This window comes from Mustela erminea, chromosome 3 (genome assembly GCF_009829155.1).
Source record: "Mustela erminea isolate mMusErm1 chromosome 3, mMusErm1.Pri, whole genome shotgun sequence".
Lineage (NCBI taxonomy): Eukaryota > Metazoa > Chordata > Mammalia > Carnivora > Mustelidae > Mustela > Mustela erminea.
The window spans coordinates 14,200,337-14,218,978 of NC_045616.1; the positions used below are offsets into that span (position 1 = coordinate 14,200,337).

At 43.1% G+C, this 18,642-nt stretch overlaps 1 protein-coding gene across 5 annotated transcripts in view; it reads left to right on the forward strand.

Moving 5' to 3' along the window:
• Window positions 1-18,642, forward strand: part of RNF130 (ring finger protein 130) — a 133,803-nt gene that overhangs the window by 63,001 nt on the left and 52,160 nt on the right. For all 5 annotated transcript variants that reach the window (XM_032335280.1, XM_032335281.1, XM_032335279.1 and 2 more), the window contains exons 4-5: window positions 16,289-16,360; window positions 18,159-18,241. In XM_032335280.1, coding sequence (XP_032191171.1) covers window positions 16,289-16,360; window positions 18,159-18,241 — 155 coding nt within the window. The remainder of the gene's footprint in view (window positions 1-16,288; window positions 16,361-18,158; window positions 18,242-18,642) is intronic.

The window sequence follows — 18,642 nt, forward strand, 5'->3', positions numbered from 1 at the left end:
CTGACGGTCTGTGGCTGCTCTTCCCGCGAGCGCAAGCGAGCGCCTGGAGACCAGGGGTGTGGGCGGGGGAGGGGCGGGAGGGCGCCCGGGGAAAGGTGGTCTGAAAGGCGGTCGTCCCTCCCATGGGCAGGTGGGCGGGCGGGCGTGTGTTCACCGTGTGTGCGTCGGAAGGGAGCCTCTCGTGGAACTTTCCCAACTAATGATTCCTCTTGCCTCTGTGACCCTCAAGCAGTCAGGTTTGATTGCCAAAACAGAGCAGTAGCCTTTTCTGTTACTGTTGAGGAAGAAGAGGGCAGATGTAGAGACGGGTCACGAGCCAACTCTGAGTTTATGGTGTGTCTTTTTATGAAAACTCCCCGTGAAAATGCAGTTTCTAAGGTATGTAACACTTGTTGGGGCGCCTGGGCGGCTCAGTTGTTAAGCGTCTGCCTTCAACCCAGGTCATGATCCCAGCGTCCTGAGGTCGAGGCCGGCATCGGGTTCTCTGCTCGGTGAGGAGCCTCCTCCCTCTCCCTCTGCTGCTTCCCCTGCTTGTGCTCTCACTCTCTCTGGCAAAAATAAATAAATAAATCTTTAAAAAAAAAAAAAAAAAGTATTAAAGCTCCTTGCCAAAATATGTATACGTTATTCTTAGACTTTATAAATATGTCGAGGTTACTGAAATAAAGCAGGCTTTTATTGCCCATTCTCCTCCTGAAACGTCACTGGTAGGAGAGCACACTTGCCATGTGAGTGTGAGGAAGAATAGGAATGTCTTTCAGAGGAGGACTTGCCTCATACATGTGCCTCTTTGAAATATGATGGGCTCCGTGTCTTCCTTCCAGACTGTCAGGAGGAAGTATTGTCCATATTGTCAAGACTTTTCCCCTAGAGGGACGCCTGGGTGGCCCTGTGGGTTCAGTGTCTGCCTTCAGCTCAGGGTCCTGGGATCCAGTGCTGCACGGGGCTCCCTGCTCAGTGGGGAGCCTGCTTCTCTCTCTGCCTGCTCCCTCAGCTTGTGCTTGCTTGCTCTCTGACAAATAAATAAATATATAAAATCTTTTTTAAAAAAGAAAAAGATTTTTTCCCTAGGAAAAGATTATGTAGTTGAAAGAGACAGATTTGTCATTGTCGGATTGCACATTGAGTTTTGCCTATTATGTTTATCAGGGATTAACGATTCCAGAAAACCTGAGAAAAGAAAATAAGTGTCTAAGCTGAGTATGTACATATTACTTTATCATTTTTCTTATGTATCCCGGATAGTGTTACCTTCTTTTTCATGTTCTGCTAGTATATGATCAGTTTACATAAATACCACCATGCATATGGGAAGTACCTGGCTTCTAAAAATTATACATACATCAGGAGTTTAGGATTTTTTTTCTAACACAGAATATGCTGTTGAAATGAAGGTGTTTCTGAGACATTCTTTTCTGCCTCCTCAAGGTTTAGCGTGCGGCCTGGCACATCACACTGACTCAGTGAATGCTTCCGTGGATCAAAGCTTGAGCTTACATTTTATGAGGAAGGCAGACAGGTGTAATCAAAATACTGTGTGGTGTGCATTACTCTTCCGGGGGCAGAGTGATATTACCCAGGGTGAGTCAGGGACTTCACAGCAGAGGTGGTGACACTTGAGCTGAATTTTAAAGGATGGATAACCATTCATCCAACAGGGACTAGGAGGAAAGTCAGGCAAAGGGATCATTTTCCACAGAACTGTGGAGGGATGAAGGGAGTGACAGGAATCAGGAATCGTGGGGAAGAAACCAGAGCCTGGGAGCTGTCCTGGGCACGCATATGTTGACGCAAGAAGGTGAAGGGCTTGAGTCGCACGCCGAAGCGTTGAGACTTTATTCTCTAAGCAGAAAGGAGCTGTGAAATGATGGCTTTTAGCACTGGAGTAATAGGAGATATTTTCCTGAGGGTGAGACTTGGGGGAAGGAACTCTTAGGGAAATACTGAAGAGCCAAGGAAAGTCATAGTAACAGAACAAGGTCATGTGGAGGGTTGGGTCAGGGCACATGGTACTTTGGAAAGGCATCGGAGTTACTTCTTTTAGATGAATGGGACAAGTCATCGTTGTGATGAGAGAGTGGATGGCAGGTGCAGACGAGAAGGAGGTCTCAGGGAAAATGACCTTCCCACCACCTGGATTTCACCAGTGTTTGGAAGAGAACCCTGCTCCGTGTCTGTGGGAGAGCTCGGGTGACTGAAAAGAGGAACCTGAGCTAAGTTACATTACAGTGACCTGTCTTCAACATGCTGTGAACCAGCTGGCTTTGAGCAAATTATTCCTGTTCAGTGAAGCCAGAGTTGTTTTCTACCAGTTTAAAACCTGGGTGCCCCGCGTCCACGTCTAGAACTATGTCCACATTGGCACTATCCACGCCTTTAACAGAGTGAAGTAAGGTCAGGTGGCCCCTGGCAATTAGAATCCCTTTGTATTTTATAATACAGAAAGTCTCTGCAGTGTTTAGATTGGAGGAGGGAGGCTCTGGTCCCAGCACTTGTATTCACTTGACGCACATCTCCTAACCTGTCTGATTTGGGTTTCCTTCGCAGAGTGATGCATCCCTGTGGTTTTGCTCCATTCTAATGCTCTGTGGGTCCCACAGTGGAGACTTGGGTAATTTTACTACGTAGTGAATGGAGCACAGTCAGAAGTACAAAGAATATGAGTGAGTGCATGGAGTGTTAGGGGAAAGGCTTTGGAAACCAGGGTCAGTAGAGTATATGTAGTTCTGTGAGTCTCAAACTTCAGTATGCAGAGGAATCATGTGGAGACCCCCCTCTTTGTTTTTTGGTGGGGGGCACTTTAAAAGTGCAAATTCCCAAGACATTTACCCCTCCTGACTGATTCAGGAAGTCTAGATAGGACCTGCTTACCAGCTTTGGATTTGGGCAATTTACTTAATCTTTCTGTGCCTCAATTTCCTTTTCTTTAAAATGTGTACAATGTAGTTCTTTCTTATAAAATGAATATGAGGATTACACAGGTCAGTCCTGAGAAAGTTATAGAACAGTACCTTGCACATGGTGTGTATTAAATACATCTTAGTTACTCCAAATATCATTATTTCATGTTATTATTAAGCCCCATGGGCCACACCTTGAAGAACAGTGACTTAAGGGCTTGGTCGTCAGATATAGATAAGGGACTTATTAAAAAATGATCCTCACAAAGCAAATTTGTGCTTCATCTTAGATTTTGGGAGTCAGCAGAACACAAATAGTATGAAGAGCAAGAGGGAAAAAAGCAGAGGCTTTTAGACAGATTCAAGTAAAAGACCAGAACCGTGGCTGGCTGAGGTGTACGTGTGACAGAGTGATTGGGAACGTTGGGGACAGGGTTGGCAAGAAACAGTAACACAGAAACCAAGTCTAGTGAAAGATACTACAATGAAGATATGTGATACTCGTATCAAATACAGAGGAAAGATGAATTTTTTCCCTTTTGCCACAGAAGATGTTGGAAGTTCAGAAGTATAAGGGGGAATGGATCCAGATATTTGCGAGCATTGTCTGTGATACCCTGTGTGCATTGGTAGCAGCTTGCTGACGTTGAGCCCCTCTCCCCCCAGCACCCGCTCTTCTCTTTCTGAAACACCCTCACGTGCCACTCCCACAGAGCCAGGCACCTAACTAGGGAGCTGACACTCTTGGCTCCCCACTGTTGTCATGCCCCCGCGGCTGTTCGCCATTAGGTTCTGCCCATTTTACCCCCTAAATCTCCCTGGATTTTTGCCCTCTCCCCTTTCCCTGCCCCCACGTGCCTGATTTGGGCCCTGAGTCACCGAAGCCCTCAACCCTACTGGGTCTTCACTGCCCGCATGCTTCCCTGTGTCCATATAGCATTTTCTCAGGAGTCCAGGCCTCAATTCTCCAAAACTCCCATTTAATCAGGGATCTCCTGCTTACAATTCTTTCGCAGAATCCTGAGCTGAACAAGATGGGAGCAGTAGGGGTTTTTTTGTTTGTTTATGTTTTAAATTTCCCTAAATGCCTTTAAAACAATAAACACAGAGATCAGATAGGATAACAAAAGGAAAAGTCCTCAGACATCTTTGATGACACCAGGCCACAGGGTGTCCCAAGAACTCCAGATAAAGCAATGATCAGGCCAGGCTGCCAACAGCCACAGGGTCCAAAGAAGGCAGCCAAGGGAAGAAAGGGGGTGGTTCTGGTGGCCCTAAGAGTCAGAAAGCAGAAAGAGAGGTCAGAAGCCTCTACAGAGAAATCCGCAGGCTCTGATCCAGGAGCTGTTCTGGAGCAGTGGGGAGCACAGTAGGTGGTGGGCATTCAGCACCCTGCACCTGCACACACACAAGCCTGGAAACCCACATTGTCCCCCACAGGTAAGTTGGAAGACATTCCCCCTGCAGTGAGGCCAAAGCAGAGCTGCCCTCTTTAATGTCCTGCTGCAGGTACTGACCCGGGCAATTCAGTAAGAGCAGGCAGCAAGATGCATAAGGCTTGGAGAAGTATCTCGATTTTCAGTTGAAAGGAGCATCAGTCTGAAAATCCCAAAAAGGTCAATGGAACCATACAAAGCAGGGAGATGACTTAATAAAGCAACAGGATATAGAATTAATGTATTGAGGGGCACGTGTGGCTCAGGTGGCTAAGCGTCTGCCTTTGGCTCAGGTCATGATCTCAGGGTCATGGGACCAAGCCCCACATCAGGCTCCCAGCTCTGTAGGGAGCCTGCTTCCCCCTCTCCCTCTGCTGCTCCCCCTGCTTGTGCTCTCACTCTCTGTCAAATAAATAAAATCTTTCTTAAAAAATTAACATACAGAAGAAAATCAATAGATAGATATAATGGGATGGAAGGCAACATTTACAACTGAATGAGTGGGTGGCTCAATCTTTCTATGAACTTCTCAAACACTGTGTAAAACCTACATGAGGAAAACTACAAAACGCTCCTGACATACCTTGTTCCTGTTGAATATAAACATTCAGTATAATGAAGATGTTAGTTCTCCTGAAGTTTATTCATAAATTTAACTCAATCCAAATACAATAAAATACAACTCAATACAAATGCAATAAAATTGCCTTCATTTTTCTGAGGGTTAGATAAGGTAATTACAAAAATCATATGGAAGAAGAGAGTAATTTAAAAAAAAAAAAAAAAAAACCTTAAAAATTTGAGGAGCAGGGCACCTGGGTGGCTCAATGGGTTAAAAGCCTCTGCTTTTAGCTCAGGTCATGATCCCAGGGTCCTGGGATCAAGACCCACATTGGGCTCTCTGATCAGCAGGGAGCCTGCTTCCCACCCCCCAACCCCTTTCTCTCTCTCCCTGCTTCTCTGCTTACTTGTGATCTTTGTCTGTCAAATAAATAAATAAAATCTTAAAAAAAAAAAATTGAGGAGCAGTGGTGGGTGGCTGGCCGCACGAAGTTTAATAATACATAATAAAGCCTCTTGTTTAAAAGAATGTTAAAAGTTAGCCCATGGGTAAGCAGACCCATAGAACAAAAATGCAAAATCCAAAAATAAACTACTGCATGTAGAAATTTAAGTACAGTATATAATAAAAAACATCATCTCAAATCAGTGGAGAAAGAGGAACTTTTTAATAAGTGGTTGTGGGACAACTGAAAAAAAAGACAAAATTAGAACTATTCCTTACATTGCACAACAGGATAAATTTCAGATGAATCAGAGATCTATTTATAAACAGTTAAACTACAAATATTAGAAGAAAACATGGACTAAATTTTCCTTTATCACAGAGAACTTGGAAAACTTTGAATTATGTCTCAAAATAGAGTAGAATAAAAAATGACTGATAATTTGACTCCATATTTTAATTTTTTAAAGGAAAACCAAACACAAATGAATGACAAACTAGAAAAAGATATTTACAATACTTACGATGTTTACTTATATTACACACAAAGGGCTAGTATCCTTGAGTATAAAGAAGACTAAAAACCTGATAGGGAAAAATAGGCCAAAAAATAAAAAAAGATAGCTCACTTAGAAAAATGCCAAGTGGTACTTAAAATAGTAAAAGATGTTCAACCACACTGGTAAGTTAAATGTGCCTTTAAAACTATACTCGGAAAAAATATATATATACTGAGATACCGTTTCTTACTGATCAAAAAGGAAAATTCTAAAGTTTGACAGCATTCCCTCATGACCAAGTGATGGGAAAACAATTATTCTCATACACTGATGAAAAGAATGCAGAATGGGGTGAAAAGAATCCAGTTCGTGGAGTGGGGGAGTGACTGGATTCTGTCACAGCTAGCAAAAGCTCATATGTGCTTATCCCTTAGTAACCTTGCCTATAGCATCATAGCCTTAAAAAGTGAAAAAAGACATATATATATATACAGTACTGTTCATCTTGATATTCTTTATAATGTAAAGACTTGAACCACCCAAACATCAATCAGTAGGAGTCTGCTGGAGTAAACTAGCACTCTCCACCATGAAAGACTCCGAATGCAATGGAGCTGTAGAACAGAAGGACAGTCTAAAGATGTCTGCTGTCTGCAGGGTTTTGTTTTGTTTTTAAGATTTACTTATTTTTTAATAATAAATATTTGTTTAATATTTATTGATTTGAGAGAGTGAGCAAGTGTGTGAGCTGGAGGGAGAGGGAACAGGAGAGAAAATCTGAAGCAGACTCTACACTGAGCCGACATGGGGCTCCATCTCACAGCGGTGAGATCATGACCTGCTGAAACAAAGAGTAGCAACCAGCGAAGTCCCAGGCACCCTTGTACAGAACAGTTTTATGTACTAGTTTATTGTAAGAAAGAAGGGGGACTGTGAAAATACACTTATGTAAATGGAGGTATATAGCACGAATGCACACTACAGGTGCAAATTTCCAGAAGGCAACAGTATAAGGATAGAGCAGAATTCTTTTAAAAAAGAGTTCTTGCTTGAGGGGAAAGAAAACAGGGTGAAGAAACTAGGGATGAAAGTGAGACTTCATTGTACCTGGTTTTACAGTTTTGACTCTGGAACTGTGTGACTGTTGAGATAATTTAAAGAAGAAGAAGAAGGAATCATCAAAATTGAAAATAAATGGAAATAAATGAACCTAAATATATTTCAAGATGGTGGCATATACACACGGAGGAAGGAATTATTTTAGGGCACCTTTTTGGGACAATACATTTCTACCAGGATATAGTCTAAGGATTAAAAAATAAAAATAAAAAATTCAACTGCATTGAATTATCTTACTGTTAGTGGTATTGTTATTTGAAACTATTGTATGTGTATTGCAAGGTAAAGCAAATAAGTAATTGTGGTAATGATCACAGAAACCAAGTTTTTCCCTATAAGAAAAATATTTAAAAATTAAAGACATTAAGTGGTAACATTGTGATCTAATTTTTGAATTGGAAATAGTGTGAAATCCTGGTTTCTTTTCCTTTTTCTAAAAGAATACAGAGCTCTTCTATCCATGGTAATGACAACCCAGTAACAAAGAACACCCCTGTTTGTGGAATAATTCTAGCTACTAAATGCAGAAGGAAAGGCAAAATTACCATTTTACATCCTTAATAAAATAATGAATCTCTATCCCAACTCAAGGTCGTGTGTTCAGCCCCAGGTTGGGCTCCACAATGGGTATAGAGCCTATTTTAAAAAAATAAAATGACCCTTAAAAATGATCCATCTTGAGTCTTCTGTACACATTGTATTATTGCATCGTAACCAACTAGTTGGTGAGGGGAAGTTCCTTGTAAAAGAATTCCACCTCCTCGATGAATTACAGAACCACCATTTTGTAACCGTTCATGAACTGCTAGCCTTAGGCAGTGATCATCAGTGGATGCTAAGATCAGCTGGAGGATGTAGGGAGCTGGATAGTGGATGGATGGATGGAGCTGACAAAGCCTGAATCTACTAATTGTCTTCATGTCCATGAGGACAGGGAAGGTGTCCTGGCGCTGGGGGCTGTGAGGAAGCACACAGCACCTTCTAGGACGTACACTCACCAGAGCAGGCGAGCCTAAATCTAACTGCTGTTTCGTAAGAAATAGACCAAGTACAGTGACACCAGGAGGAAACAAGCAGCCAAATTTAGAATATGGGACACTCTGTTAGACAAATAACCCAGTTTTATCATTTTAAAAAGGCCTTTTAAAAAAGTATTGTGGAGACTTCTGTTTGGGGCCAAAATAGAATCAGATCATGAACTTGGTTTACCCTCCTGCCTGAAACAGTTAAGAGACAACAGCAGAAACATATGAAATCATATTGTCAAGAAAACAGACGACTACAAGGATCAGGGATGCCTGAGAAATGGCAAACAGAAAAGATGAGCTTCAAGTTTTAAGAGTTTCCTCTCCCAACCGCACCCCCCCCGACCCTGTTCCTGTTCTGCTCAGTCCAGGTCTTGTTTTCCTCAGGAAGGGAGGGCCCTTTCTTTTTGGGGGGATTGTGGTGGGTGTTTCAGATCCTCAGGGGAGTGGGCCGCCCTGAATTATCTGATCTTCCCTCCCTTGTTATATTTTATCTGTAAAGTGGAGCCTGAGAAATGTCCCTGTCCCTGGTTGTATCTCCATCACCTGCCGAGGCTTCTGTTCAGTGAGCAGTCTCTCTCTCTCAGGAGTGTGGGGAGGTATTTTATGCTGGTTTCTGGGTTCTCTGGCTCTTGGGACTGTCAGAACCCCTTTTCTCTTCCCTTTAGCACAGCTGCCAAGTCTATATCCTTTTAGAATAAAACTACAGTTCGTAGTTTGACCCCGACTACTTGTCATCTAGGGTCTGTGGGAGATCCTTCCACCTACCTTCATTAAAGTTGGTCTGCGCCCTTTCCTCAGGAAATTCAGTAAGATTTAAACATTACCCTGCTCCCACCACCTTGTCCCAGTTAAAGGCCCCTCCACTCAGTATTTTCTTTCTGTCTTTCCACTTTGTGACTCAGGTCAAGGCCACCATGACTCATGTTTGCTGTCTCCAGTAGCCAGGTCTCAGTACTCATAATGCTTGGCCTTGGACATCATACATCCCAACGTGCACTCTCCCAGCCCTGCTCTCCCTTCATCTTCCCCCTGTTGTGAAATGGTGATTTGACTCTCTGAGCTGCACAGCCAAAACAATCTTGAATAAGAACTAAGTTGCAAATCTCACATTGCCTGATTTAGTAAACAGTAATCAAAGCAGTATGGTGGGGGCATAAAGATAGACCTGTGGAATAGAGTAGAGAACCCAGCATTGTTCACAGTAGCTGAAACATGGGAGCAACCCAGGTGCCCACCGACAGATGCGTGGATAAGCAGAATGTGTGTGCATACAACAGAATATCATTCCCCTTACAAAGGAAGACAGCTCTGCAATACACTACAACACTGGTGAACTTTGAAGGCATTTGTCGAGTGAAATAAACCAGTCACAGAACGACAAATACTGTAGGACTCCACTAACATGAGATTCTTGGTGTAGTCAAAATTATAAAGCCAGAAGGGAGAACGGTTCTTGTTCTCAGGGGACTTCTCAGACAGTGAGTGTCACTTCTTGATCAGAAATTATTCGATTGGTGAGAATACCTGGCACCTAAACATTTATGCTCCTGACAAATTAGAAAGCTCCAAAATGATGTGAAATGAAAACTAAGGGGATGCTGCAAGAGATATATCCCTGCAGTTAGAGTCCAAGACCTCTACCCCTTTCTCAGCGATTGAAAGAAGTGGACAAAAAAAAATCAGTGAGCATGTAAAAAAGATTTAAACAGGGCGCCTGGGTGGCTCAGTGGTTAAGCCGCTGCCTTCGGCTCAGGTCATGATCTCAGGGTCCTGGGATCGAGTCCCGCATCGGGCTTTCTGCTCAGCAGGGAGCCTGCTTCCCTCTCTCTCTCTCTGCCTGCCTCTCTGTCTACTGTGATCTCTCTCTGTCAAAAAAATAAATAAATAAAATCTTTTAAAAAAAAAAAAAAAAAAAAAAAAAAGATTTAAACAGACATCATTGATTAACTTGACCTGACTGACATTTAAAGAACACTCCATCCAGCCTTTCCAAGTGTACTCTGAGCCATAGAACAGGTCTCAGTGGATTTAATGGTATTTGAGTCCTGCAGAATATGTTCTCTGACCACTTGGAATTAAATCAGAAATCAAGGATGCTTGTGTGGCTCAGCTGGTTAAGCATCTGTCTTTGGGTTTGGTCGTGATCCTGGGGTCCTGGAGTCAAGCCCCGTGATGGGCTCCCTGCTTAATGGGGAGTCTGCTTCTCCCTCTGCCTCTGCCCCTGCCCCCCACTCATGCTTTTGTGGCCTCTCTCTTTTTTTCTCTAAAATCTTTTTTTAAAATCAGAAACTAACAACAAAAGTCTTCAGAAAACTCTTAAATATTTAGAAACTAACTTTTAAATAAGTCATGGGATAAAGGGAAATAGAATCATTTGAATGGAATGAAAATGAAGACACAGAATATCAAAATTTTCAAGATTCCGCTAAAGCAGTGCCTATATTAGAAAAGGTGAACGTTGCGAATATTGTCAACGTATGCCTTAAAGAAACTCGGGAAGAAGAGCAAATTAAATTCAAATTAAACAGAAGAAAAGAAACCATAAAAGATCATAGCAGCAGTCAGTGAACTAGAAAACAAAAACAGTGGTGCTAAGAAATAATCAATAAAATTGATAAGCCTTTGGCCACAATGTTCATGAAGAAAACAGAGAAGGCACAAATTAGCAATATCAAAAATGAGAGCAATGACATCACTACAGATTATAGGGATAATAAGTGAATATTTTGAACAGTTCTATGGCAATTAATACAAAATGGACAAACTCCATGAAAAACCCTTATGACCAAAACACATTCAAGAAGAAAAGATAACTAGCTCTGTATCTACCAGGAAAACTGCATTTGCATTTGTAGTGTAAAACTTAGAAAGAACGAACTCCAGGCAGATGGTTTCTGTTGAGTTCTATCAAACATTTAAGGAAGAAATATACAAACTCCAGAAAATTGAAAAGGCAGGAATACCTCCCATTTCTTCCTGTAAAGCCAGCAACATCCTGATACCAGAACTAGACGAAAACATCACAAAACAGAAAACTGTAAACCAGAATCCCTCTTGAACAAAAATGGAAAAATTCTAAAGAAAATTTTAGCAAATAATACCCAACAATATATAAGAAGGCTAATTCATCATGACCAGGTTGTGTTGATCCCAGGAATGCAAGGCTATTTAAACACTAAGAAATTAATTGATATAATTTCCCATACTAACAGACCCCAAAAAAAGAAAAGAAAACCATATTTCTCAGTAGATGGAGAAAAATCCCTTACGAAAATCCAACATTTCTTCCTGACTTTAAAACTTTTTTATAAACTAGGCATAAAAGGTAACTTCTTTAAACTGACAAGAGGCATCAATGGAAAACTAGCAGCTCTACCATCATATGAAATGGTGAGAGATCAGATGCTTCTTTTTAAGATTAGGAACAATAGAAGGATTTGTGCTTCGATGACTTTCATTTCCACATTGTGCTGCAAGTTCCAACCAGCACAACAAGGAATAAAGAACATAATGAGGGACTCCTGGGTGGCTCAGTTGATTAAGCGTCTGCCTTCTGCTGAGGTCATGATCTCAATCTCAGGGTCCTGGGATCAGGTCCTGCATCTGGCTTCCTGCTCATTGGGGAGTCTGCTTCTCCCTCTGCCTGCCACTTCCACTGCTTGTGCGCTTGCTAACTCTCTCTCTCTCTGAGAAATAAATAAAATATTTTTAAAATAAATAAATAAAGGTGCCCATATCAGAAATGAATAAGTAGGTGCCTCTGGGTGGCTCAGTCGGTTAAGAATCCCACTCTTGATTTTAGCTCATATCATGATCTCAGGGTTGTGAGATCAAGTCCCACGTTGGGCTCCACACTGGGCACAGAGCCTACTTGATATTCTCTCTCCCCCTCACCCACTCTCCCTCCTCTGCTCACTCTCATTTGCTCTCTCTTTAAAAAAAAGAAATGAATAAGTAAAGCAGTTTTCATTCACAAAGAACATTAACATCTATTTAGAAAATTTGGTAGTGTCTATAAAAAGCCTGTCAGAACTAATAAATGGGCTTAGCAAGGTTGAGAGATATAATACAAAAATCAGTTTTATTTCCATATGAGCACTGGATGAGAATTGAATTTTTTTAAGTACCATTTCCATTAGCATCAAACAAAATAAACAGGAAATTGTTAGAGATCTGACAAAAGATGTGTAAGACCTGTACAGTGAAAACTATAAAATATTGGTGAGAGAAATTAAATAAGAACTAATCAGATGGAGAGATATACAGTGTTCAGGGGAAGACTCAGTGCTAGTTAGAGTCACTTCTCCCCAAATTGATCTATGCATTTGATCATAATTTGATCAATCCTAATGTAAATCCCAGATAACTTTTTTTATAGAAATTGACAAGCTTAACCTAAAATTCTTAGGGAACACACTGGATCAAGAACAACGAAAAGGATGTTGGAAAGAAGGGGAAAAAAAAATTGGAGGTGTAACACTGATTTCAAATTCGTTTTTACAAAGCACTACAAGAAATTAATAACTATAAGAAATTAATGAGTGTGATATTTGCTTAGTAATAGATAACATGCTACAAAATAGTGTTCATACACAAACCCACACATTTATGGGCAAATGGTTTTTGCCAAATTTACAAGGGCAGTTCAGTGGAGAAAGATGAGTTTATGATGCTGGAACCATTGTGTATCATATGCCAAAAACAAACCTGTGCTCAGGACCTCACAACCATATACAAAATTAACTCAGTATGGATCAGAGGCCTATGTACAAAACCTAAACAATAAACCTTCTAGAAAATAGGGGAAAGGCTTGTAATCTTGGGATAGGCAAAAATTACTTAAATATGATACCAGAGTACAGTCCACAAGTGAAAAATTGATAAACTGACCATCAAAATTAAGAACTTTTGCCACAAAGTGAGAGGAAATATATGCAAAAAGAATGGAATCTAGAATATGTAATATAGGGGCACCTGTGTGGCTCAGTCTGTGAGTGGCTGAGTCTGATTGAGCCTCCAGCACTTGATTTCAGCTCAGGTCGTGCTCTTGGGGTCATGACTTTGAGCCCCACGTCAGGCTCCCCACTCAGTAGGGAGTCTGCTTGAGATTCACTGTCACTCCTCTCCCTGTGTTCCTCCCCCACCAAAATAAATAAATAAATCTTTAAAAAATATATGTAGTATACTGTCAAATCAATAATAAGAGAACATACAACTGCATAGAAAAACGGGCAAAAGATTCAGACAGACACCACCAGAGAAATATGCAGATGGCAAACAAGTACATGAAAAGATGCTCACCATCGTTAGTCGTTAGGGAAATGCAAATTTGAGCTACAGTGAGATACCACTACATGCCTCTTAGTGATTACAATCAGATGGAAAAGACTGACCACCCAAGTGTTGGTGAGGATGTGGAGGAAGTGGGATTTTCATACACAGCTTGTGGAGACATAAAAATGGCCCACTCACATTGGAAGACACTTTGGCGGTCTCTTAAAAAGTCAAACACACTACCCTATTGCCAGTCTTCCCTACTGTGTAAAGTGTTTACCCCAGGGAACAGAAAGTGCATGTCCTCACGAAGACTTGTGCAAGTCAGTAAGGTGGTTTTCAGCTTTATTCATTGTAGCCCAAACCTGGCAAACAATACAAAAGTTCCATCAATAGGGTAAAAGATAAATTGCTGTGTATCTGTACAGTGGGATACTACGTAGAGTAAAAAAGCAATGAACTGTTGACACTTGCAGTAACATGGATTAATCTTAAGATAATTATGATGAATTAAAGAAACCATATATAAAATAGTATGTAGTGTATCGTATTTATGTAAAACTCTGAAAAATATAAAGTACAGTAGCAGAAAGTAGGCAGTGGACAGAAGCCATGATGGGAGGAAGGGATTAGGAAGAGGCACAAGGAAATTGGGGAATGATAGATACAGTGTCTTAATGGTAGTCATGGTTTTGAGGGCCATGTCAAAATATCAAATTGTAGGGGCACCCAGGTGGCTCAGTGGGTGAAGCCTCTGCCTTCAGCTCAGGTCATAATCCCAGGGTGTTGGGATCGAGTCCCGCATGGGGTTCTCTGCTCGGTGGGAGTCTGCTTCTTCCTCTGCCTGCTGCTATACCTGCTTGTGCTCTCTTTCTCTCTCCCTGTTAAATAAATAAATAAAAGCTTAGAAATATATATCTAATTGTACATTTCCAATATATGCAGTTTAAGTCAATTCTGTTTCCACAGGCTAAAAAGATATATATATGGTAGAGGAGACTCTCACAGACTAAGAGAAAATTGAAGGGAACAGCAACCAAATGCAATGTTTGTACTTTGTACCCTGAGTCAAGCCAACTATGTAAAAAGATATGTTGGGGATGCGCCTGGGTGGCCAGTTGGGTGAATGGACAACTCTTGATTCCTGCTCAGGTCATGATCTCAGGATCATGAGATCAGGTTGGGCTCCACTCTCAGCCATGGTAGGGGTGAGGAGAGTCTCTCACTCCCTCTACCCCTCCCCTCCCGCACCCACATATGTGTGAGCTTGCGTGGTCTCTCTGTCAGATAAATCTTTTTTTTTAAATGGACTTTTTTGGGTGCCCAGGTGGCTCAGTTGGTTAACCAACTGCCTTCAGCTCAGCTCGTGATCCTGGAGTCTCGGGATCATGTCCTGCATCGGGATCCCAGCTCCACGGGAAGTCTGCTTCTCCTTCTGACCTCCCCTCTCAATCTCTCTGTCTCTCAAATAAAAAAATTAAATATTTAAGAAAAAATAACAATAGACATTTTTAAGAGAGCTGGGGAAATTATAGTATAGTCTGAGCATTTGATAATGTTGATAAATTATTGTTAATTTTGTTAGATGAGACAGTGGCAGCAAATGAAAGCCCCTATCTATAAGACATAGTGACAGTTTTATGTGTGAAATGCTTTGTGATATGCTTTGAAATCCTCTAGCATAGTAAAGAGGAGGGGATAGATGGAAGGATGGAAAATATTGGTAAAACATTGATCATTGAAGCTGGATGATGGGTAGTTACATAGAAGTTCATTATTTTCTTTTGTGTATTTTTTAATTCCCCTAAATGTATATGTTTCTATGATTTTTTTTTCATCCTCAGGATATAAAATCCAAGGTTTCCCCTTCTCTTAACCCCCACCATCCCCCCTCAGGCTCAGCATCTACCTCTTCTCACTGTTCAAGATCTGCTTGTGTGAAGAGTGACCACCTGTCTCAGCATGCCTGTTTGCACCCACTGTCCCGTGTAATTACTGATAGGGCCCTCTGACTCCCAGAACGTTCTGTTTTGCACAGTCAGGTTTATGCTCATCCTAGCGATATCGAATAATTTTCTTCATAGTCCTGTGCTTCATGCCTATTTCTTTTTCTTAGGTTTCCTTTGTCCAGGAGGCCCCTTCTGTCCCCTGTGCTTTTCCTGATCGGATTCCTTCCCACTAGTGTTCCACATCTCTGCTCAGGGCTCCTTTCCTCAAGCCTTCCCTGACATCCCTCCTCTGCCCCGGCCCCCAACCCCCACCATGTTAGGCTGCCCCTCTGCGCCGCACACCACCCAGGCATTCTCTGCTGTGCAGCACTCAGTCACAGTATCTCCTGGTCTGTCCCCCGATTCACCTGGCATTTCGAGATTTGGGAGCACCGTCTTTCCCCCTCTGGGTCCTTGGTATCTAGCAATGTCTGCCCAAATGTGGGATCCATCCAGTCTCTGAGATTCTGTGACTTAACCCTTTCAGACAACTCACCCCTGGGAAGGTAAATGCACCTTGCTAAGCTCACGGAGCATTGTGGTGGTAGAGACAAAAGGAGAACTCGTGACTGCCTCTCTCCTGCCTCGCTGGGCACCATGCTGCACCACTGCAGGGGCATTGGAGGCTCGAATTCATCCTTCTGATTGTCCCAGAGCCATGAGGGCCATGCTTGCGGCTCTGACAGGTCCAAGAAGTAGATCTCGGTTAACACTGTAGTATTTCAGAGGTTTATTAAACACAGGGATGCAGCAGTGGTTATGACCCTGTTGTTTTTTTCCCACTATATATACTCTTGAACTATTCAAGGTTCATTCAATGTTCAGGATAATTCAGTAATTCAATTCAGAAAGCTGAATCTATGGGAAAATTGCCAGTTTTTCTCTTTTTTTAATTGCTTTGTTAGAATCCTTTCCTGTGACATGACCTAGGGAATGTTATGGGATAACAGAGGCTTTATACATTTAACGACTTTAAAGTGAAGGACGTCATCTAGAGATCTCGCATTAATGTCTGTTTTTCTTTGTAATTGTCATAGCGTCGTCTTGGAGATGCTGCCAAGAAAGCCATCAGCAAATTGACCACCAGAACAGTAAAAAAGGGTGATAAGGTATGGTAGCGAAATAACTTTGACATTATAAAAACAGTAATGTAGTTTCATCTTCGATTTGGTGGGAAAGAACACACCCTAATCATTTGTGCCTCTCTGGGTATACGATCTAGTGCTTCATTTTAGACTAGCCTCCCTTTGAACTCTTACCCTTAGCATGCCTCATTTGGAGGCCATCCCTAGAGTTTCTGACTCTCCTGGACTTGCAGTGCTCCTCCATTACCAGCTGCACTGGTCTCCTTACCCTAGCCGTGGTGTCGCACCGCAGCCAAGGATGCCTTCAGGCAGAGCCCTCATGGGTCAGTTGGTGCCCTCAGTGGCCAGGAGTATACGTCCTCTTCCCTGTGCTTCCTTTGTGTTTTAGTCCCTCACCAGTTCACCAGAGAGCTGGAGCCCCACATCTCCCGGGAGTGTCCTTCATAAGGTGCTGCCCAGTGGGCCAGAGAGTTGGAAGAAAGCGCCCAGTGTGTCAGGGTTGGGCCCTTGGCGTGGGGAGACCGAGTGAGAAAGCCAGTGACTGAGGCCGTGGCTGAGACGGCTCACCAGAGCTACCGGTCGGGCCTCGCATCACATGGAGCCTGCTTCTGCTGCGTGAGGACCAAACAGCAGCTTGGGGTTGGAGCCAGCACGCCATGCATTCGGTTATCTAGAAGGAAAAGTTGTACCTCTACAGGCATAAGCCCAAAGCTGTTTTCTGCAGCGCACTCGGCTCTCACATTGTGATGAACAGCCCTGGGAGGGTAATTTCAGACAATTCTCCATCCTCTGTAGTTTCTCCATTTTCTTGACTTCACCCGTTTTTATTCCCACCCCCTTGACACGGCTCTGGAGGGTGGAGACCTTTTCAGTGAACACTAAGGGAAGAAACAGGTAAAAACATCGGCAGAAAGTAAAAGCAGCATCAGGACAGCAGCTGTCTAATCCCAGAGGGAATAGTCACCCTTTTGGCCTGGTGGCCTTCAGCTGCCACATCAATTGAAATTCCCCAGAGCTGGTCTAAACTACCCATCCTATGTTGTCCTTCAGGCTAACACCAAATAGTCTTTCCTTATTCACACCAACACCTCTACCAAGTTTGCATCTCCTAGACCTACCCAGAGTTGTCCCACTGAGTTTCAGTCCTGGTGGCTGTGACACAGCATGTTGTCTCCCCTTTCCTGGCTTACGTTCTGGTAGTGATCCACTTACGACAATTCAGGGGAGTCCCTTCCTGGCATGGGCAAGGAAGGAAGCCAGTTAACCTGGGTGGCCGACCACCCAGCTGAGTCCTCCTGAGTGTCCACAAAGACCCAGGGTTGGGTCGGGCCATGATTGTTCTCTACCCCAGACCTGGGACCAGCTCCCATCCTTGGGGCTTGGTCTTTTGGGGGCTCACCATCTTTTCTGCCTGCACTCTGATACATGGTCAGAGGACGACCCACACTGTGGAGGGTGTGTGGGGAAACCTGCTGGCCCAGAGCCATGATGCCGCCGTGGTGGGGTGAGAGGAGGGTGCCCACGGTGATGGTGTGTTTGAATCTTGAAACACAAGTAAAAATTCTACTTTCTAAGACCCTTCACAAATAGAATTAGCAGTAACTATTACAACATAGTTTCAAAACGAGGTAGAGGGGTTTTGGTACCATTTGGGTCAGTGCAGTTAAGCAACTGAAAACATGAGAAGTGTTGGTAGCTGTTCACTTCCTAACGGTTTGCTCGCTGTGGGTGCCATGGGAAGATGCTCTGCTGGATTGTCTCCCCGTTTCTGTATGGCTTCTGTTCTAGCCTATGACTCTCATGCCTGTGCTTCTCCTCACAGGAGACAGACCCCGACTTCGACCACTGCGCAGTCTGTATCGAGAGCTACAAGCAGAATGATGTGGTGCGGATTCTCCCCTGCAAGTATGTCCGCATCCTTTGTTTAAAATAGAGTGCTGCTGGGGCGCCTGGGTGGCTCAGTGGGTTAAAGCCTCTGCCTTCGGCTCAGGTCATGATCCCAGGGTCCTGGGATCGAGCCCCGCATTGTGCTCTCTGCTCAGCAGGGAGCCTGCTTCCTCCTCTCTCTGTCTGCCTCTCTGCCTACTTGTGATCTCTGTCTGTCAAATAAATAAATAAAATCTAAAAAAAAAAAAAATAGAGTGCTGCTTGTGGGGCACGCACGCCCCCCTCTCAGGGCGAGGGTCACACTGGCTCTCGGCGCCTGCTTGCCAGGCTCTGGCGGCAGGCAGGGGCGGGACACCACATTACCTGTGAGCAGGGTAGCAGTCGGCAGGATCTGTGTGCCTCGCCACACACTGACAGCA